General features: G+C 37.0%; 2 protein-coding genes across 7 annotated transcripts in view; one reads left to right on the forward strand and one right to left on the reverse strand.

The window, feature by feature from the left end:
* Positions 1-19049, reverse strand: part of KCTD18 (potassium channel tetramerization domain containing 18) — a 90835-nt gene that overhangs the window by 46377 nt on the left and 25409 nt on the right. For 2 of the 4 annotated variants that reach the window (XM_038001784.2, XM_073019903.1), the window contains exon 2: positions 15317-15477. The gene's annotated coding sequence lies outside the window, so the exon portion shown is untranslated. Of the gene's footprint in view, positions 1-11830; positions 11989-15316; positions 15478-19049 lie in introns of all 4 variants that reach the window. The other 2 variants (XM_073019902.1, XM_073019901.1) reach the window with 2 other exon arrangements.
* Positions 1-19049, forward strand: part of SGO2 (shugoshin 2) — a 54347-nt gene that overhangs the window by 11961 nt on the left and 23337 nt on the right. For all 3 annotated transcript variants that reach the window (XM_073019900.1, XM_007965788.3, XM_007965789.3), the window contains one exon: positions 2008-2093. In XM_073019900.1, the coding sequence (XP_072876001.1) occupies positions 2008-2093 (86 nt within the window). The remainder of the gene's footprint in view (positions 1-2007; positions 2094-19049) is intronic.

Consider the following 19049-nt stretch of genomic DNA (forward strand, 5'->3'; position numbering starts at 1 on the left):
AGGTTGTTACTCCTGAAGAGTGATGAAAATCCTAGTTCTTTATTAAACCACTTCTATCCCCACCATAGAGGAGAGGGAGGGGAACTCCTTCCTATCACTGAATGAGGATGTATAGCATATATACATTTTATTTTCTGTGTATTATGATGTTTTTACATCTTTAAAAATATTATTGGCTACAGACACTGCCCTTCTCAGGGCTAGCCAATTTTTAGAGATAGCAAGGGACCAGCTAGGAGCTTGTCTTTTGTTTTAGTCTGTTTTCTGCTGCTATAACGGAATACCACATACAGGGTAATTTATCGTTTTATTTTCTTGTTTTCATTTGAGATTTCATTCTCTAAAAAGACTGGGTAATTTATAAAGAACAGAGATTCATTTGGTTCACAGTTCTGGAGGCTGGGAAGTCCAAGAGCATGATGCTGACATCTGGCATGTGTCATCCCATGATAGAAGGTGGAAGGGCGAGAAAACATGCAAGACAGAAAAGGAGACCAGACTCCTATAACTAACTCACTCCTGCAATAACAGCATTAATCCATTCGTCAGGGCAGAGCTCTCATGACATAATTACCTCTTAAAGGTCCTGCCTCTTAATACCATCACAATGGTAATTCAGTTTCAACATGAGTTTTGGAGGAGACATTCAAACCATAGCACTTTTGACATGCAAGCTAACTAATCCAGAGCCATACCTCCCCTGTCTGGCCCTTATATCTCAGGAGGCAATGGTCCTCTGCTTTAATTGTCCCTGGGTCAGGTACTAGGCAACCAGGGACCTACCTCTCCTATGTCTTAGAGCCTGCCAGAATTATTCAAACTAGCCAATTCTAGACTATTCACCCTGCCCTGCCTTGCCTTTCCTGTGGAAACTCCGATAATAGGCTCTGGCCTAAACCTTCCCCTCGTTCTCATCTTCTGCCTCCTGACCATCCTAGTGTCTTTTCTGTGTGGCTCTGCATGGCCTGCTGTACCTCTTGTCTCTAGGACCTGTGAGTATAATAAATTTTATTTTTTTCCTGAGTCTCTGCCTTCTTTTAATGGCTGCACCCAACTGACCATCTCATAAAAAGAATATGAAACAGGATAGAGATCCAAATATGTCCTCCACTGACATTGCTGGGTGGGGATGTACTCTAACACTGGGCTGTCCCAAGCCTTTTTTGATGGTACCCCAGATTTGGAAGAGAGTTGTCGTCTTATAGCCTGGTGAGTGTGGAAGTTTAGGTTCCCCATTTGACCTTTGTGCTTTTGTCAAAAATTAATTGGCCAAATATATTGAATCCATTTCTGGACTCTCTGTTCTATGTCATTGATCTATTTGTCTATCATTATGCTAATACTGTACTGTCTCAATTACTGTAACCCTCCTAACTTTTTTCTTTTTCAAAGTTTTTGTTGTTGTTGTTGTTTTAGCTATTCTAGGTCTTTTGCATTTTCATATGAATTTTAAAATCAGCTTGATAATTTGGCGCCATTCCCTTGTTTCTATTACAGCTTAGCTCTGTAATAAGAAACATGGTTGTGTGTTGCCTAATTTTCTGGTCTTTATTAATAATTAAAAACATGTTTGTATCTGAAAATTTAGAAATGTGGATAAGCAAATATATAAAAGATATATTAAAATCACCCAGATTTTGAATTTTAAAAGGCCATTTAAAAGATGTATTATAAAATTCAATAAAATATTACATAACACATAGACATGAACATATTGCATGTATGTAAAGATATTGTATTTGTGTAGGTATAGTCATGTATTTATTCCTACACATGGAGGAATGTTGAGGTTATTTACCAAAATATTGGCAGTGATTATCTTTCGTTGGCATGATTAAGGATGAACTGTGTTTTAACCTTATCACATTATTCTCATTAAACTATTAAAGGCAAATGCAAGAAATGTTCTTTTACTATTAATGTCATTGTATAATTTGGTACTGTGGTAACTAACATGATTTAATAAGGTTAGAAACTTTCTGTTTTCTTTATTCTTTTCAAAAATAGTTCCATCAGAGTTCCTTTCTACTGTCAGCTAGCAAGAAGAAACGAATTAGTAAACAGTGCAAGTTGATGCGTCTTCCATTTGCAAGGTAAATATGGGCTGGAATTACACTAGTTCAGAGTATATAGATTTTATATAACACAATTAGTGTTTGTATTGTACAATGTTCAGGATCATCAACCTGTAGTTATCTACTAAGGTAGAAATGAGGTAGTTTGTAGTGTCTTGCTATAGGTTGTTTCTCTAGGAATTCGAGGAAACTTACACTCAATCCCCAAACCAGGTTTATTTGTAATGTCTTGCCACTTTACAGTTCTTTTTTTTCTTTTCATCTAGTTCACACCTGGCCTCATATTGATTTCTCCTGGGTAAATCTGAATACTGTTTCTACCTTTATTATCTTGTGTACTGTCCTAAGCTTTAAAATTAACTTTTGTCGGCTGGCCGGGCATGATGGCTCATGTCTGTGATCCCAGCACTTTGGGAGGCTGAAGTGGGAGGATCACGAGATCAGGAGATCAAGACCATCCTGGCTAACACAGTGAAACCCCATCTCTACTAAAAATACAAAAAATTAGCCAGGTGTGGTGGCGGGCGCCTGTAATCCCAGCTACTCAGGAGGCTGAGGCCGGAGAATGGCGTGAACTCAGGAGGCAGAGCTTGCAGTGAGCCGAGATTGCGTCGCTGCACTCCAACCTGGGTGACAGAGCGAGACTCCGTCTCAAAAACAAAACAAACAAAAAAAATTAACTTTTGTCTTTGCTCTTCTCCTCCTGTCCACAATTCTTATTTTTGATTAATTTGATTATAAGTTATAGAAAGCACCCTATTTCAAATCTATTATTTTACAAGTCAGTCAGTGACGCTCAGAAAGGCAAAATGATTCAATGGATCGATAGCATTGACCAAAATCCTTTTATCTCTTTTAGAAATGTTCTTTCTATTATATATAACTTATAGATTTAATGCTTTTACTTAAGTGCACAAGTAAATGTACTTATTTATTGAAATGCTATCTATGCCATAGTAAAAAACACTCATATTTACTGTATCACTTTCTATTCATTATAGTTAGTTCCATTGACTTGCTTATTATGTGTGTCACTACCATTTTGTACCAATACATTTTAATTGTTATAATTTTAAAATAGTAAATTTTGTTGTTTATTAGATCCTTAGTAGTTTTTCAAAAGTATGTTGTCATTATGCACATATTGTTTCATATAGATATGCAAATCAAGTGTCAACTTATCCTCCAAAAAATTTTATTGTGTGTTTTTAAGTGAACTTTTGTTGGAATTATACACATTCAGACATAGTAGATTTTCACCAAGTGAACACTGTTGTGTAACAAATACCCAGAACAAGAAACAGAATATTACCAACATCTCAGATACTTCCTTGTGTCCCTTTCTAGTCATTACCCACTACCCAACACCTACCCAAGGATAAATATTATGCTGACTTCTAATTATAAACTGATTAATTTTGCACGGTTTTGAACTTCATATAATGAAATTATACAGTATGTATGTTTGTCTCTGTCTTCTTTTGCCCAGCATTATGTTTGTGAGATTCATCCATATTGCTGTATGTAGTTGTGAATTATTTGTTCTCATTGCTGTATAGTATTCCATTATATGATTATACTACAATATATCCATTTTTCTTATGGTGAACATTTTGTTGGTTTTCCAGTTTGTTTTTTTGAGACAGAGTCTTGCTCTGTCACCCAATCTGGAGTGCAGTGGCACGATCTCGGCTCACTGCAACCTCCACCTCCAGGGTTCAAGTGATCCTCCTGCCTTAGCCTCCCAAGTAGTTGGGATTATGGGCACTCACCACTCTGCTTGGCTAATTTTTATACTTTTAGTAGGGACAGGATTTTACCATGTTGGCCAGGCTGGTCTCACTCCTGACTTCCAGTAATCCTCCCACCTCGGCCTCTGAAAGTGCTGGGATTACAAGCATGAGCCACCACACCTGACCTGGTTTTCTAGTTTTTATCTATTACAAATAGGGCTGCCACATATATGCCTTTTGATGAAGGTATGCACATATTCTGTTAGGTATATAGTGTGGAGTAGAATTACTTGGGATATATATTTATATCTCTTTGGCTTCAGGAGAAACTGCTAAGTAGTTTTCTAAAGGAGTTATACCAATATACATTATTACTAGCATATATAAGGATTCCTGTTCTATATCCTCAACAATTCTTGTTATTGTCTGTCTTTTTCATTTTAGTCATTTTGTGGGGTGTGTAGTGGTATCATGTTGAGGTTTTATTTTTAATTTTCCTGATAACTAAGAAGTTAAGTATCTTCATATGTTTACTTTCTGTTGGGTTATCTGTCATATTTTTTAAGGTGTTCCTTGTATATATTTTTTTGTATGTAAGACAGGGTCTCACTTTGTCACCCAGCCTGGAGTGCAGTGGTGCAATCTCACCTCACTACAGCCTTGACCTCTCAGGCTCAAGCGATCCTCTCTCCTCAGTCCCCCAAGTAGCTGGGACTACAGGTGCATGCCACCATGCCTGGCTAATTTTTGTACTTTTTGTAGAGACAGGGTTTTGCCATGTTTCCCAGGCTAGCCTTGAACTCCTGAGCTCAAGTGATCTGCCCACCTCAACCTCCCAAAGTGCTAGGATTACAGGTGTGAGCCACTATGCCTGGCATATTCTTTGTGTATCTTCTACTCTGTGGCTTGTCCCTTTGCTCTCTTAATGGTGTCTTTAGATGAAAAGTAGCTCTTTATGAAATCCAACTTTGTTTGCAGCAGGGAGATGTGTATCTTCTCCCTCACCCCCCTTTTCGGTTACTAACTTTTGTGTCCTTTAAAGAAAATCTTTATTGGTTCTGGTTCTAAAATGGCAGTGTAAAATAAGCTGGCTTCTCTTGCCCCAGCAAAAACGAACAAACAAATACAGTACCAAGATCTTCCACCAGCAACAGCCCAGAGCTCAAGCTAGACGAGATACTTCCTGAGGCCAAAGAGAGGTGGAAAAACTCTGAGCAGATGGTAGGAGAACTGCACTTAGACATATGCGATGCCCTTCCCTCTGCCAGGCCCCAAATGTGCGGAAAATCTCCCCTCAACTCACAGTTTCTGTACTGGAAAAAGCAAAATTGAAATGGTCAGCCAGCTTCCCCACCTTCTTCAGTTCCCTGTCAATACTGTCCTTGCCTTAACTGACGGGTAGTATTGTGACTGCCTGAAGGGAAAAATATCCTGAGGACAGGCAGAGACAAACAAGCAAGGCTGGACTACAATCCCCAGCCCAGAAACTCTGCTCTGTAATTCAGCCAAAGGAAGCGCCAGATGAGAGTGGTTGTAGGAGGTACATTCCCCAGGTCCCCTGGGTGTGAACTCCTAGCTAGCCTTCCCACACTGCTGTCCTAAACCCTTTGGGACCTCCCCCGTTTTGGGACAGGCAGTGGTCAAACCATTTACTAGCTCCAATGTGAACCTAGGTTGAAGGCACCACCTAGAGCCAAAAAGGAGGCAGCAAACTAGCAGTGAAGATTTGCTAAGCAGATATATTCAATAAAATCCAAAACAAGCTGGACAAAGCAAACTGGAATAAATAACTAATCCTTCAAGGCAAAGACATAGACATATACACACAAGAAACTACAGCAAACAAGGAACCATGACCTTCCCAAAAGGACAAAAAGCAGAAATTTAGTGATTCTAATGAAGTGGCAATTTGTGAGTTCTTGGACCAAGAATTCTAAGTAGTAGTTTTAAGGAAACTCAGTGATCTTCAAGATAACACAGAAAAGCAGCTCAGAAATTTATCAGAGAAATTTAACAAAGAGATTAAAATAATAAAAAAAGTCAAACAAATCCTGGAACTGAGAAATACATTTGCTGAACTATAAAACTCTTTAGAGGTTCTCAACAGCAGAATGAACCAAACAGAGGAGCTGGAATGAACCAAACAGTGAGCTGGTTTGAAAATACACAGTCAGAGAAGAAAAATAAATAGAAGGAAAAGGAATGAAGAGTGCCTACAAGATACAAAAAATTACCCCAAAAGACCAAATCTAAGAATTATTAGTGTTTAAGAGAGAGCCGAGCATGAGCAAGGCATAGGAAGCTTATTCAAAGAAATAATAACAGAAAATTTTTCAAGACATGAGAAAGATATACATATCCAGGTAAAGGAAGGCCTGAGAACACAAAACAGATTCAGTGCAAATAAGACTATTCCAAGGCATGTTCAAATCAAACAATCAAACTCTCAAAGGTCAAAGACAGAGAAGATCCTAAAAGCAATGAGCGATAAGAAGCAAATAACAGATAAAGGAGCTCCAATTCATGGAGCAACAGACTTCTCCACAGAAACCATGCTGGCCAGGAGGGAGTAGAACAACATTTTTGAAGCACTTAAACAACAAAAAACTGACACCCAAGAATATTGTGTCCAACAAATTGTCATGCAAATTTAAAGGAGAGCTAAAGTCTTTCACGCATAAACAAAAGCCAAGGAAACTGACCACCACCAAGACCCATCTTGCAAGAAATGCGGAAGGGAGTTCTTCAATCTGAAAGAAAAAAACACTACCATGCAAAAGGAAAGTTTTTAAGGTATAAAACCCACTGGTAAAATTAAGTACACAGACAAACCCAGAATACTTTGTTAACTGTATTTATGGTGTGCAATCCACTCAAACTCTAGTATGAAGCCCAAAAGATAAATGTATCAAAACTATACCAACCTGTTAATAGATAATATAAAGATATGTAAATTGATACAACTAAAAGACAAAATGTTGGAGGATGGAGTTAAATTATAGAATTATTTTGTGGGTTTTTATGTAAATTGTCTCAGTTCTTCAATTAAAAGCCATAGAGTAGCTGAATGGATAAATAAATGAGACCTACCTATGTGCTGCCTTCAAGAAACCCACTTCACCTATAAAGACACATATAGACTGAAAGTGGAGAAGGACTAGAAAAAGATATTCCATGCAACTAGAAAACAATAAAGAGCAAGAGTAGCTGTACTCATAGCAGATAAGATAAACTACAAAGACTGTAAAAACTGGCAGTGAAGAAGGGTCACTATATGATTAAGGGGTCAATTCAACCAGAGGATATAACAATTATAAATATCTATGCACTCAACACTGCAGCTCCATATAAAGCCAACATTAATGGATGTAAAGGGAGAGAGAGACTGCAATACAGTAATAGTAGGGGGCTTTAACATCCTACTGTCAGTAATGGACAGATCATCCAGACAAAATCAACAAAGAAACAGCATAAACTGCATACTGCATACAATAGTTCTAACTGACATCTACAGAACATTTCACCCAACTGCTGCAGAATACACATTCTTTTCATCAACACATGGAAGATTTTTCAGAATAGACCGTATCTTAGGCACAAATAGGTCTGTACAAGTTCAAAAAAAATATAAATCATATCCAGTATCTTCTCTGACCACAATGGAAGAAAACTGGAAATCAATAATGAGAGGAACTTTGGAAAATACACAAATGGAAAATAAACAACATGCTCCGAAGCAACCAGTGGGTCAAAGAAGAAAGTAAGAAGGAAATTTAAAAATTTCCTAAATGAAAAGGGAAATACAACATAGCAAAGTGTATGGGGTATGGCAAAAGCAATACTGAAAGGGAAGTTTATAGCAATAAATGCCTATGTCAAAAAAGGAGAAACACTTCCAATAAACAACCTAAAAATACATGTCAAGGAATTAGAAAAGCAAGAACAAAGCAAATCCCAAGTTAGCAGAAGAAATAATAAAGATCAGAGCAGAAATAAATAAAATTGAGACTAAAAAAGTATAGAAGATAAACAAAATGAAAAGTTGGTTTTTTGAAAAGATAAACAACATTGACAAACCTTTAGCTAGACTGAGAGGACTATAATAAATAAAATCAAACAAGAGATGAGACATAACAACTCAGATCTCAGAAATGTAATTATTAGAGATGATTATGAATAATTATACACCAACAAATCACAAAATGTGGAAGAAATGAATACATTTTTGGACACATATAACCTACCAAGATTAAACCATAAAGAAATAGAAAACCTCAACAAACCAATAACAAGTAATGAGATTGAAGCTATAATAAAAACTCTCCCATTGAAGAAAAGCCCAGCCTGGGCACAGTGGCTCACACCTATAATCCCAGCCCTTTGGGAGGCCAAGGCAGGAGGATTGCTTGAGGCCAGGAGTTTGAGACCAGCCTGGGCAATATAACAAGATCCAGTCCCTACAAAATAAAAAATTAGCTGGGTGTGGCGGCTAATCCTGTCAGGCTAATCCTGTGGTCCCAGCTGTAAGGTGGGAGGACTGCTTGAGCCTGGGAAGTTGAGGCTGCAGTGAGCAGTGTTCACACCACTGTACTCCAGCTTTGGTGACAGAGCAACACCCTGTCTCAAAAAAAGAAAAGCCCAGGACTTGATGGATTCACTGCTGAATTCTACCAAAAATTTAAAGAACAGTGATGATGAATCCCACTAAAATGCTTTGAAAAGGAGAGAATACTTCCAAACTCACTCTACAAGGCCAGCATTCCCCTAATACCAAAACCAGACAAGGACACAATGAAAAGAGAAAACTACAGACCAATATCACTGATGAACATAGATGCAAAAATCCTCAACAAAGTATTAGCAAGTCAAATTCAACAACATATTAAAAAGAACATTCACCATGATCAAGTGGGATTCATGCATGCTAGGGTTGTAAGGATGGCTCAGCATATACACGACTCAACCAATGTGATTCATCACATTAACAGAAACAAGAACAAAAACTGTATGATTATTTCAATAGATGCCAAACAGCTTTTGGTAAAATTCAACATCCCTTTTTGATACACCAAAATGGGTGTAAAAAGAATATTCCTAAAAATAGTAAAGACCATCTATGACAAACCCACATCTAGCATTGTACTTTGAAGACTGGAGCAAGACAAGAATGCCCAGTTTCACTGCTATTCAACGGAATACTTGAAGTACTGGCCAGAGCAACTAAGCAAGAAAACAAAATAAAGGGCATCCACATTGGAAAGGAAGGAGTCAAATTAGCCTTGTTTGCAGATGGCCTGATCTTATAAAGACTCCACTGAAAAGCTGTTAGGACACATAAGGGAATTCAGTGAAGTTGCAGGATGCAAAATCAACATAATCAGTAGCATTTATATGTGAACAATCAGAAAAAGAAGTCAAGAAAGCAATCCCATTTATCATAGCTACAAAAAATATGAAATACCTAGGATTCAATCTAACCAAAAGAAGTGAAAGTTCTATAGAAGGAAAATGACAAAACCCTGATGAAAGAAATAGGACACCAAGAAAGGGAAGATATTCCATGCTCATGGATTGGAAGAATTAATACTGTTAAAATACTACCCAAAGCAATTCACAGATTCAATGCAATTCATATCAAAATACCAATGACATTCTTCACAGAAATAAGGGGGGAAAATCGTAAAGTTTATATGGACCCACAAAAGACCCTGAGTAACCAAAGCAATCTTGAGCAAAATGAACAAAGCTGGAGGCATCACACTACATGACTTCAAAATTTATTACAAAGCTGTAGTAACCAAAAGAGCATGGTACTGGCATAAAAATGAACATAGATACCAATGGAACAGAGAACCCAGATATAAATGCATTCATTTAAAACCAACTCATCTTCTACAAAGCAGAAACTTAAAAAGGAATAATGTCTTCAATAAATGGTGCTGGGAAAACTGGATAACTATATGCAGAAGAATGAAACTAGACTCCTATCTCTCACCATACACAAAAATCAAATCAAAATGGATAAAAGATTTGAATCTAAGACCCAAAACTATGAAACTATTAGAAGAAAACATTGGGGAAACACTTCAGGACTTGATCTGGGCAAAAATGTCTTATGTAAGACCTCAAAAGCACAGGCAACCAAAGCAAAAATAGACAATTAAGATTATTACATCAAGCTAAAAAGCTTCTGTACAGCAAAGGAAACAATCAACAAAGTGAAGAGACAACCCATATAATGTGAGAAAATATTTGCAAACTGTTTCTCTGAGAAAGGAATAATAACCAGCATATATTGGGAGCTTAAATAACTAAGTAGCAAAAAAAAAGAAAGAAAGAAAGAAAGAAAGAAAAAAACTGCTTGCAAAAAGAGGAATCCTCATATACTGGTAGAAATGTAAATTAATATAGCCACTATGCAGAACAGCATGGAGGTTCTTCAAAAAACTCAAAATATAACTTCCATATGATCTAGCAATTCCATTGTTGAGTATATATCCAACAACAAAAAAAAGGAAATCAGTGTATCAAAGAGCTATCTGCACTCCCATGTTTATTGCAGCACTATTCACAATAGCCAACATGTGGGAATCAACCTAAGCACCCATCAACAGATGTGTGGATAAAGTATGGAAGATATATATACAATGGCATATTACAGTTGTGTCACAGTGCTCAGCTTTATTTTATATTCTTAAATGATATTCTGAATGTTACTGGGTTTTGTTTGTTTGTTTTTTAAGTGCAAGCAAGTTTACTAGTGAAGTTAAGGAATAAAGAAAGGCTACTCCATAAGCAGAGCAGTGGCATAGGCTGTTCAACCAAGGTTACTTGTAGTTATTCCTTGATCATATGCTAAACAAGGGGTGGATTATTCCTAAGTTTTTTAGGAAAGAAGTGGGCAATTCCTGGAACTGAGGTTTTCTCCCCTTTTAGACCATATAAGGTAACTTCCTGACATTACCATGGCATTTGTAAATTGTCATGGTGCTGGTGGGAGTGTCTTTTAGCATGCTAATAAATTATAATTAGCATATAATGAGCAGTGAGGATGACCGGAGGTCACTTTTGTCACCATCTTGGTTTTGGTGGTTTTGGCCGGCTTCTTTACTGCATGCTATTTTATCAGCAAGGTCTTTGTGACCTGTACCTTTTGCTGATCTCCTGTCTCATCCATTGACTAAGAATGCCTTAACCTCCTGGGAGTGCAGCCCAGTAGGTCTCAGCCTTATTTTAGCCATCTCCTCTTCAAGAAGGAGTTGCTCTGGCTCAAACACCTCTGATATATCCGCCCCCTCCCCTCCTTTTACAAGGGAACCCTTAATCCTAAGGGTTGTAGAGGGATGAAAATTCATCTTCTGTAACTTCTTCAGGCTGAATAGGGGTGATGATATTCCTGCCTAACTGTTAGGGTCTCTTGTATTTGGGTAGAGAGGAGCTCAGTCAGAAGGCAACAGTATGGTGAGGGCCATTCATAACTCTTGAGTTCTGACAAAAGGTGATACCTGGAAGATTAATAAGTGTTCCATTGCAGAAAACATTAAGGGAGCCCATCCTGCATTCCTACACAAGGAGTACAACAGCAATATATTCTACAACAGTAAAGCAAAATAAGTAAAATTATCCCAAGTAAACTAAATAAGAAGACTTTCCATGAACTGGGCAATTGTTGGAACCAAGCTAATAGGGAGTCACTAACTGATTCCAAAACATGTCCAGAATTAGAATACTGATAGAGATTTCTACATTACCTGTCCCTCTTGTTTCTTTTGAGCAGCAGCCAGAGACCACTGATGGGCTCACAGGAATAAGCAGAGTCTAAAAAGAACATAAGTTCTTTTTAAATTGGCTTTGATGGAATGCTGTTCCATAAGGAATCTCAGATGAGACTTTTTTAAAGCTGAGCCCAGCCATGGATTTGTACCCTCCAATACCTAGAACTTGAGTAAATTCCTCTCTTCTTGAGGTCCCAAGATAACTTGGGGCTCCTGGGCCTGTCAGAAAATGACATTATTTACTTACTGGTCAAGAAACCTGTGCAGGGATTGTGTAGACAAGGTATGAGGCCAGTTTTCCCAATGGGCCTTTATTGGCTCTCTAAGTCAAATTTGATTCCTTAAAGGAAAGCACACCATTCCAGTCAATGCCTTGGTAAAATAACCAGTTTTTCCAATTGTGTCCTGTTGCACAAGAAAACAGATTCTTATTGTACTTATACAAACAACTATATTGCCATAAATTAAGAATATTCACAACTAGTTTTCAAATTCTGAAGGAATCAGGTAGAGAGAAACAAACATGCTCCAAATTTTGTTCACAGGAGTATAATTTACTCAATTTTTAAAAGCTGTAAATAGCTCAAAAGAAAAATTTTGTTTACACTGAAAAACAAAAGAAAGGATCATCAATGTTCCAAGCAAAAAGTCAAAAAAGATTACTTCAGACTTACATTAGTTTAGTCCATGCAGTTAAATACTGTCCTATTTAATATTCATGAACATTTCCACTCTCCATGAGTACTGAAAGTTTTTTCCTCTGTTCTAATGTCACAATCTCCAAAGTTACTAGAAACTTGCATTCAAGAGCACCTGTCAAAGTCCTATAGCTGATTATAAACTACCTTTTGAAGAGGATTAAAACAAGACAATTGTCTGTAGGTGACAAAAAGTCTTAGTTAGCCATTAGTAAAGCCACAATTGATAAGGAAATTTTGGTTTCTTCTATGACATATAACAATTTTACATAATAGTTATAATGATTAATAACATACACTAAACCATATCAAAGTTATAGGAATTTTCTGTAATTTTGGAACACATACCAGTAACGTTTATATAAGCACAAAGAAAGGCAAACACTGTTTCATACTCGACAGTGCTTCCTGTAAGATTTTCGTACCAAATAAGCCAAATTTTACCACTGCATTAGTGCATTATTTATGTCAAACTCAATTCTTAATAAAATCTTATACACAAATGTATTCAATCTTCATCAGTTTGACCATAAGGTAAGATTCTCAAACCTTTTACAACCCTTTAAAAAAAATTTTTTTTTAAAGAGCAGATCAGTGCTCTAAGAAAAACCTGTTACGCTTTTATTCCAATGTTCAATTTATGGAAAGACTGAATAATACCCCTTTAACTTTAGCTAATATGTTCTCACACAGAACTTTTTTACAAGATTAATTTTTCACAACCCTCCACAACTTGCTCGAACCTTCAGCTTTATCCTATCTAATGCAAAACAATCCTTTAACCCTCTAAATGAGGCAAAAAAAATTCACATTCCCATGACTTTTTATAATATTTTCCCAAAGATTAGTTATGTCACATGAACTAAAAGGCATTATACTTTTTACTTTTCTGACAAAATGTTTTATTTAAGCACTTATTATTTTTAAGCCAGTTAAAGCCTTTTCATATCACACACACCACACACATAAATACACAGACTGATAAAAGAAGATCCAGTAGTTGTAAGATTTTTTCATTTGCTAGTTTTTAAGTTTCCATTTCAAGCATACAGTTTCTAGGGCCTAATAAGCAGGCATAGCTGGAAGGCAAAATAAATCCCTCCAAATTAAGGGTCCCATTTTTATACCAGATCCTGGATCCCAAAAAATGAGAAATGCTACAGAACAAGACAGTACAATGATTTTACTGTGCATTTTTTACAAAGCAACCCAAAACCAATCAGCCCATTCTGTGATTAGCCCATCCCCCAAGGGAGTATTATTTCTCAGTGGTAGTGGGAGGTGAGGACATTCCCATACCTTCCAGGTGGTCAAGAGCATGCTTTTCTGATCCAAACATGCAAAGAGCCAAGTATCCCTGCCATACTGCCATTAGCTATCCCCAGAAACATATTTCCTACCAAATTATTATACACCAACGTTCTCTCATAATGCAAAGAATTTCTGATACCCCCAAAAGTCAAAAACATCAGATAATACAATGCAAAACAGAATAGAGCCTTAGATTTTGAGAGCGATCTATCAACTTTCAATTCCTGGGGTTTCATGAGGTAAACAGGTTTTTCCCAAAACAGGGTCTGTGGTGCCGCCTCTGTTTTCCCCAAGGAGTCTCAGGCTATTAGAGCTTGAATATCCGCTTTTTTTGTTTGTTTGTTTTGAGACGGAGTCTCACTCTTGTCGCCCAGGCTGGAGTGCAGTGGTGCAATCTTGGCTCACTGCAACCTCCACCTTCTGGGTTCAAGCAATTCTCCTGCCTCAGCCTCCTGAGTAGCTGGGATTACAGGCACCCACCACCAAGCCTGGCTAATTTTTGTATTTTTAGTAGAGATGGGGTTTCACCACATTGGCCAGGCTGGTCTCGAACTCCTGACCTCAGGTGATCTGCCCACCTCGGCCTCCCAAAGTGCTGGGATTACAGGCTTGAGCCACCGTGCTTAGTCGAATATCTGCTTTTAAATATCTACTGACTTTTAGTCATAGTGCTCTTTTATAAAGTCCTTCTAAATCTCTTACTACCTGATTTTGGCCAGGCCAAGCAGCCAATATTTCTTGCTTTTGAATTTTACCAAAGATAACCTCCCAGGTGAAACCAATAAGCCTAAAGTTATGACTTAACCACGAATGTACAAGGTATTTTCAAAGAGGTGGTAAGCAGTTTTTACAAGATCTAGAATCTCCAAAGGTAGCTCAGACAAAGGAAGATTCAAGAAGGGAAGCCAGAAGTCATACATGTAGGGGAAGAGAATCAACAAATGATAAAGATCACACAGATATCAACCAGAAAGTACTCATTCCCTAAGCTGGGAATTGGACCCAGGCTGTGATAGTGAAAACACAAAGCCTTAGCCAGTAAGCTACAGCATTGGGCAGTTTCCATTGCCCTTCCCAGAAGGACCCTACAGCAGCCAATTTTGAGCTTGCAAAGGCTTTTAACTGCTCAAAACAATTTTTAGAGCTTACTGTGACATCAACTCCAAAACTCCTGGCCAAGAGAGAGGGAGAGAGAGAGAGAGAGACAGAAAGATTGCCTGTGGCAAAGTGGGGAAGGCAAAGAGCTCAGGGAAGCCAGAGAAAGACCCACTCATTGCAATGACACTGAATCAAAAGTTCAGGTGGCCACTTGTCAGTTGTGAAGGATCTTTTCCGGAAGTCCTATCAGCTCTCAGGTTTCCCCCTTTAGGGGAGGAAAAAGCTCCCCATGTCCCATGAACCTGTACACGCCTAATCCTGTCACCCACAGCCATCTGCAAAGAGTGGAAGGCAAATTAATCCAAAGAGAAGAGTGGTTAACATCCCATAATTCCAAATTTGTTCTTAGCCAAGAGGGACTTTACTGATGGGGGGCCTCTAATCCCCTACATCTTAGAAGGGACTCTAACCCTCATAAGTTGGGCCTCAAACTGAAGTTCAGTGAAGCATCTTTGCCTTTTATTAAGAGGGGCCTTTAACCTACTCTGTCTTAGGAGAGACTCTAACTCCCCAAAGTTGGGCCTCTAACCCAATCCCATCCTTTACCTGGGCACCCCACCACTTACCCAAAGTTGGCCAATTGGTGCTGCGGTCTATTTCCTTTGAGTCAGGGGTCTCCTCAGTATCGTCCCTTCATGGTTTGCCAGGAAGATATTGGAAAGCATCCTGATCCAGACCCCAGGAGAGGGTTCTTGGATCTCAAGCAAGAAAGAATTCAAGGCAAATCCTTAAAGTAAAAGCAAATTTATTAGGAAAGTAAAGGAATAAGAAATGGCTACCCCATAGGCAGAGAAGCTCTGCTTTTTAAATTTAATTTTCTTCTTGATGTTAGTATATAGCAATATGATTTTTGGATATTGACGTTGTTTCCAGTGACCTTGCTATTCTAATAGTTTGTGAATATAATTTTACTATTTGTGAATAAGGGCAGTTTTATTCCCCCCAACCTCCTAGTATATAGGCTTTTCTTTTTATTTATTTATTTATTTATTTATTTATTTATTTATTTATTTCCAGGTTTTGGCTTTTATTTTTTCTTATGTTGCATTGGCTACTTTTTTTTTTTTTTTTTCCTTTTTTTGAGACGTAGTCTCACTGTCACCAAGCTTGAGTGCAATGGTGTGATCTCGGCTCACTGCAACCTCCGCCTCCTGGGTTCAAGCGATTCTCCTGCCTCAGCCTCCCGAGTAGCTGGGACTATGGGCACACACTATCACGCCCGGCTAATTTTTGTATTTTTAGTAGAGATGGGGTTTCACCATGTTGGCCAGGGTGGTCTCGATCTCTTGACCTTGTGATCTGCCCACCTTGGCCTCCCAAAGTGCTGGGATTACAGGCGTGAGCCACCATGCCTGGCCAGCTACTTGTTAAATATTGAATAAAAGAAGAAAGAACAGGCATTCATATTGTATTCCCATTATTAAATATTGTATTCCTGTTATTAAATATTATGCCTGTTCTTGTGTTTTTGTAGATTCTCTTACTCAGGTTATGAAAATTTCCTTGTACTTTCAGTTTGCTGAGAGTTTTTCATGAATAGCTACTGAATTTTATCAAATGCTTTTTCTGTCACTAAGTAGATACTAATTTTTTTCTTTTTTCTATTAATGTTATGGATTTTTAATATTTTTTATTCATATAATGAATTATAAGGATTTTTGAATGTTAAACCACAATTTCATTTCTACAATGAACTGCTCCTGATGAAGTATCCTTTTGATATGCCACAAAATTGTAATTGCTAATTTTTAAAAAAGATTTTTGCATCATTTTACATCATTGTATATTGATGAAAATGATTTATAATTTTTGTTTCTTGCAATAGATTTTTTCAGGTTTTTGTATTTATAGTATGCTGATCACTGTAAATGAATTAAGTGCACCTCTTTTTCTGTTTTATGGTAGTATTTGTGTAGGATATATATTTTTTTTAATGTTTAGAAGTTATCTGGGCTTGCTTGCAGTTTTCTTGTGGAAAAGGTTTTGGTAACATCTCTTTTTTTGAGATGGAGTTTCACTCTTGTAACCCAGGCTAGAGTGCAATGCTGCGATCTTGGCTCACTGCAGCCTCTGCCTTCCGAGTTCAAGTGGTTCTCCTGTCTCAGCCTCCCGAGTAGCTGGGATTACAGATGCCCACCCCCACACCCAGCTAAATTTTGTATATTTTGTAGAGACAGGGTTTCGCCATGTTGGCCAGGCTGGTGTTGAACCACCTGCCTCGGCCTCCCAGTGTGCTGGGATTACAGGCATGAGCCACCATGCCTGACCTAACATCTCATTTCTTTAATAGGTATAAGAATATTCAGATTTCCTATTTTTTCTTATGTTAGGTTAAATTGTTTTAAAGAATTTGACCATTTCATCTAAAATTACTGGCATAAAATTGTCCATAATATTATCAAGTTATGTGCTTAATGTGTTTTGGGTATGTAGTGAGGTTCTCTTCTTCTTTCTCAGTACTGGTTATTTGTGTTTCATCACTGTTTTTCTTAATTAGTCTTGCTCTAGAGGTCTGTCAATTTTATTCATCTTTGTGAAGGTCCCATTTGGAGCTATGTTGTTGTTTTAGTATATTTGTTTTCTATTTCATTGATTCTGCTCCTTATTGTTTCTTTCCTTCTTTCTGTTTTGCTTTTCTTTTCATTATTATTATTACTCTTATTAGTTGCTTCTTGGGATAGATTATGAATTTTCAGCCTCTCTTTTAAAAAAATAAGCATTTCAGCTTATTTTCCTATAATCACTGCTTTAGCTGTGTTCCACAATTTTTGTTTATTTTGTGATGAGTTCTCATGTGCTGTTGCCCAAGCTGGACTTGATCTCCTGGGTTCAAATGATCCTCCTGCTTTAGTCTCCTGAGTAGCTGGGACTACAGGCATGCATCATCAGTCTCCTAGATTCACAGTTTTTGATATACCATATCATTATTTAGTTCAAGATTTTTTTTTCTGATTTTTTATTTGACCCTATGGATCACTTACAAGTATATTGTTTAATTTCTAAGCTGATGGGTATTTTTATTTTTACTTTTTGTTGTTGATGTCTAGCTTAATTCCACTATAATTAGGGACCATAATTCAAATGAATTTGAATTTTTGAAGTATGTTGGGAATTTCATCAGGACAAAGATTGATCTAATTTGGTAAGTATTTGGGGTGCACATGAAAAAGTGTATTTTGCAGTTGTTGAACCCTGTATTTTATGTATGGCAGCTGTGTCTAGTTTGTTAATCATAGTCTTCCATATCCTTCCTGCTTCTGTTGTCTGTTTATTCTATCAGTTATTGAGAGAAGTTTATTACAGTCTACCATTATGATTATGGATTCATCTGTTTCTCCTTTTAGTTTTCTCAATTTTTGCTGTATGTATTTTAAAGCTTTTATTATGTACTCACATTTAGGACTGATTTGTTTTTCTGATGTCTAGCAATGGTTCCTGCTTTAAAGTCTATTTTGTTTGGTATAATATTTCCATGATATATCTTTTTCTATACCCTCACTTCAAATTCTGTTATATTTAAAATGCTATATAGGTCCATCAGGTGTCATTTCATCATCTTCAGGCATCTATCTTTTTCTATTGAAAAGTTAACACCTTTCTTACAAGCTGAAGAAGTTCCCTTTTTTCTGGTTTTCTGAGTTTTTATAATGAATTTGTATTGAATTTTGTCAAATGATTTTTTTGCATTTGTAAAGAGAATCATTATTTTTCTCCTTTGTTTTATTAATACAGTGACTTCAGTGGATTTTCTAATGCAAACTTTGTGTTCCTGAAAAGAAATTCCAATTTGTTATGATGTGTTATTCTTTCTATATATTGCTGGGTTTGATTTGCTAATGTTTTCTTAAAAATTTTGTACTATGTACATAAGGGATATTGGTCTTTAATTTTCTTACTAAACCCGTTGATAGGTTTTGACAAGGACTGTGCTGGCCTCATGAGATGAGAAGCATTTGTCTTCCTCAATTTTTGAAAGAATTTGTACAATTGGTAGTTTTTCATTAATGTTTAATAGAATTCATAAGAGAAGTAATTTGGGCCTGGAGTTTTTAATTATGAATTTAAGTTTTAAAATAGATATGGGCTTTTCAGATTTTTGGTTTGTTTTCAAGTCAGTTTAGAAAATGTTTGTCTTTCAAGAAAATCACCCATCTCATCTAGTCAGTAAGGTTTATTGGTATAAAGTTGTTTATACTATGCTTTTCTTATTTTTTTTTAATACTTTAAGTTCTAGGGTACATGTGCACAATGTGCAGGTTTGTTACATATGCATACATCTGCCATGTTGGCATGCTGTAC

Source organism: Chlorocebus sabaeus, chromosome 10, assembly GCF_047675955.1.
Source record: "Chlorocebus sabaeus isolate Y175 chromosome 10, mChlSab1.0.hap1, whole genome shotgun sequence".
NCBI classification, from domain to species: domain Eukaryota; kingdom Metazoa; phylum Chordata; class Mammalia; order Primates; family Cercopithecidae; genus Chlorocebus; species Chlorocebus sabaeus.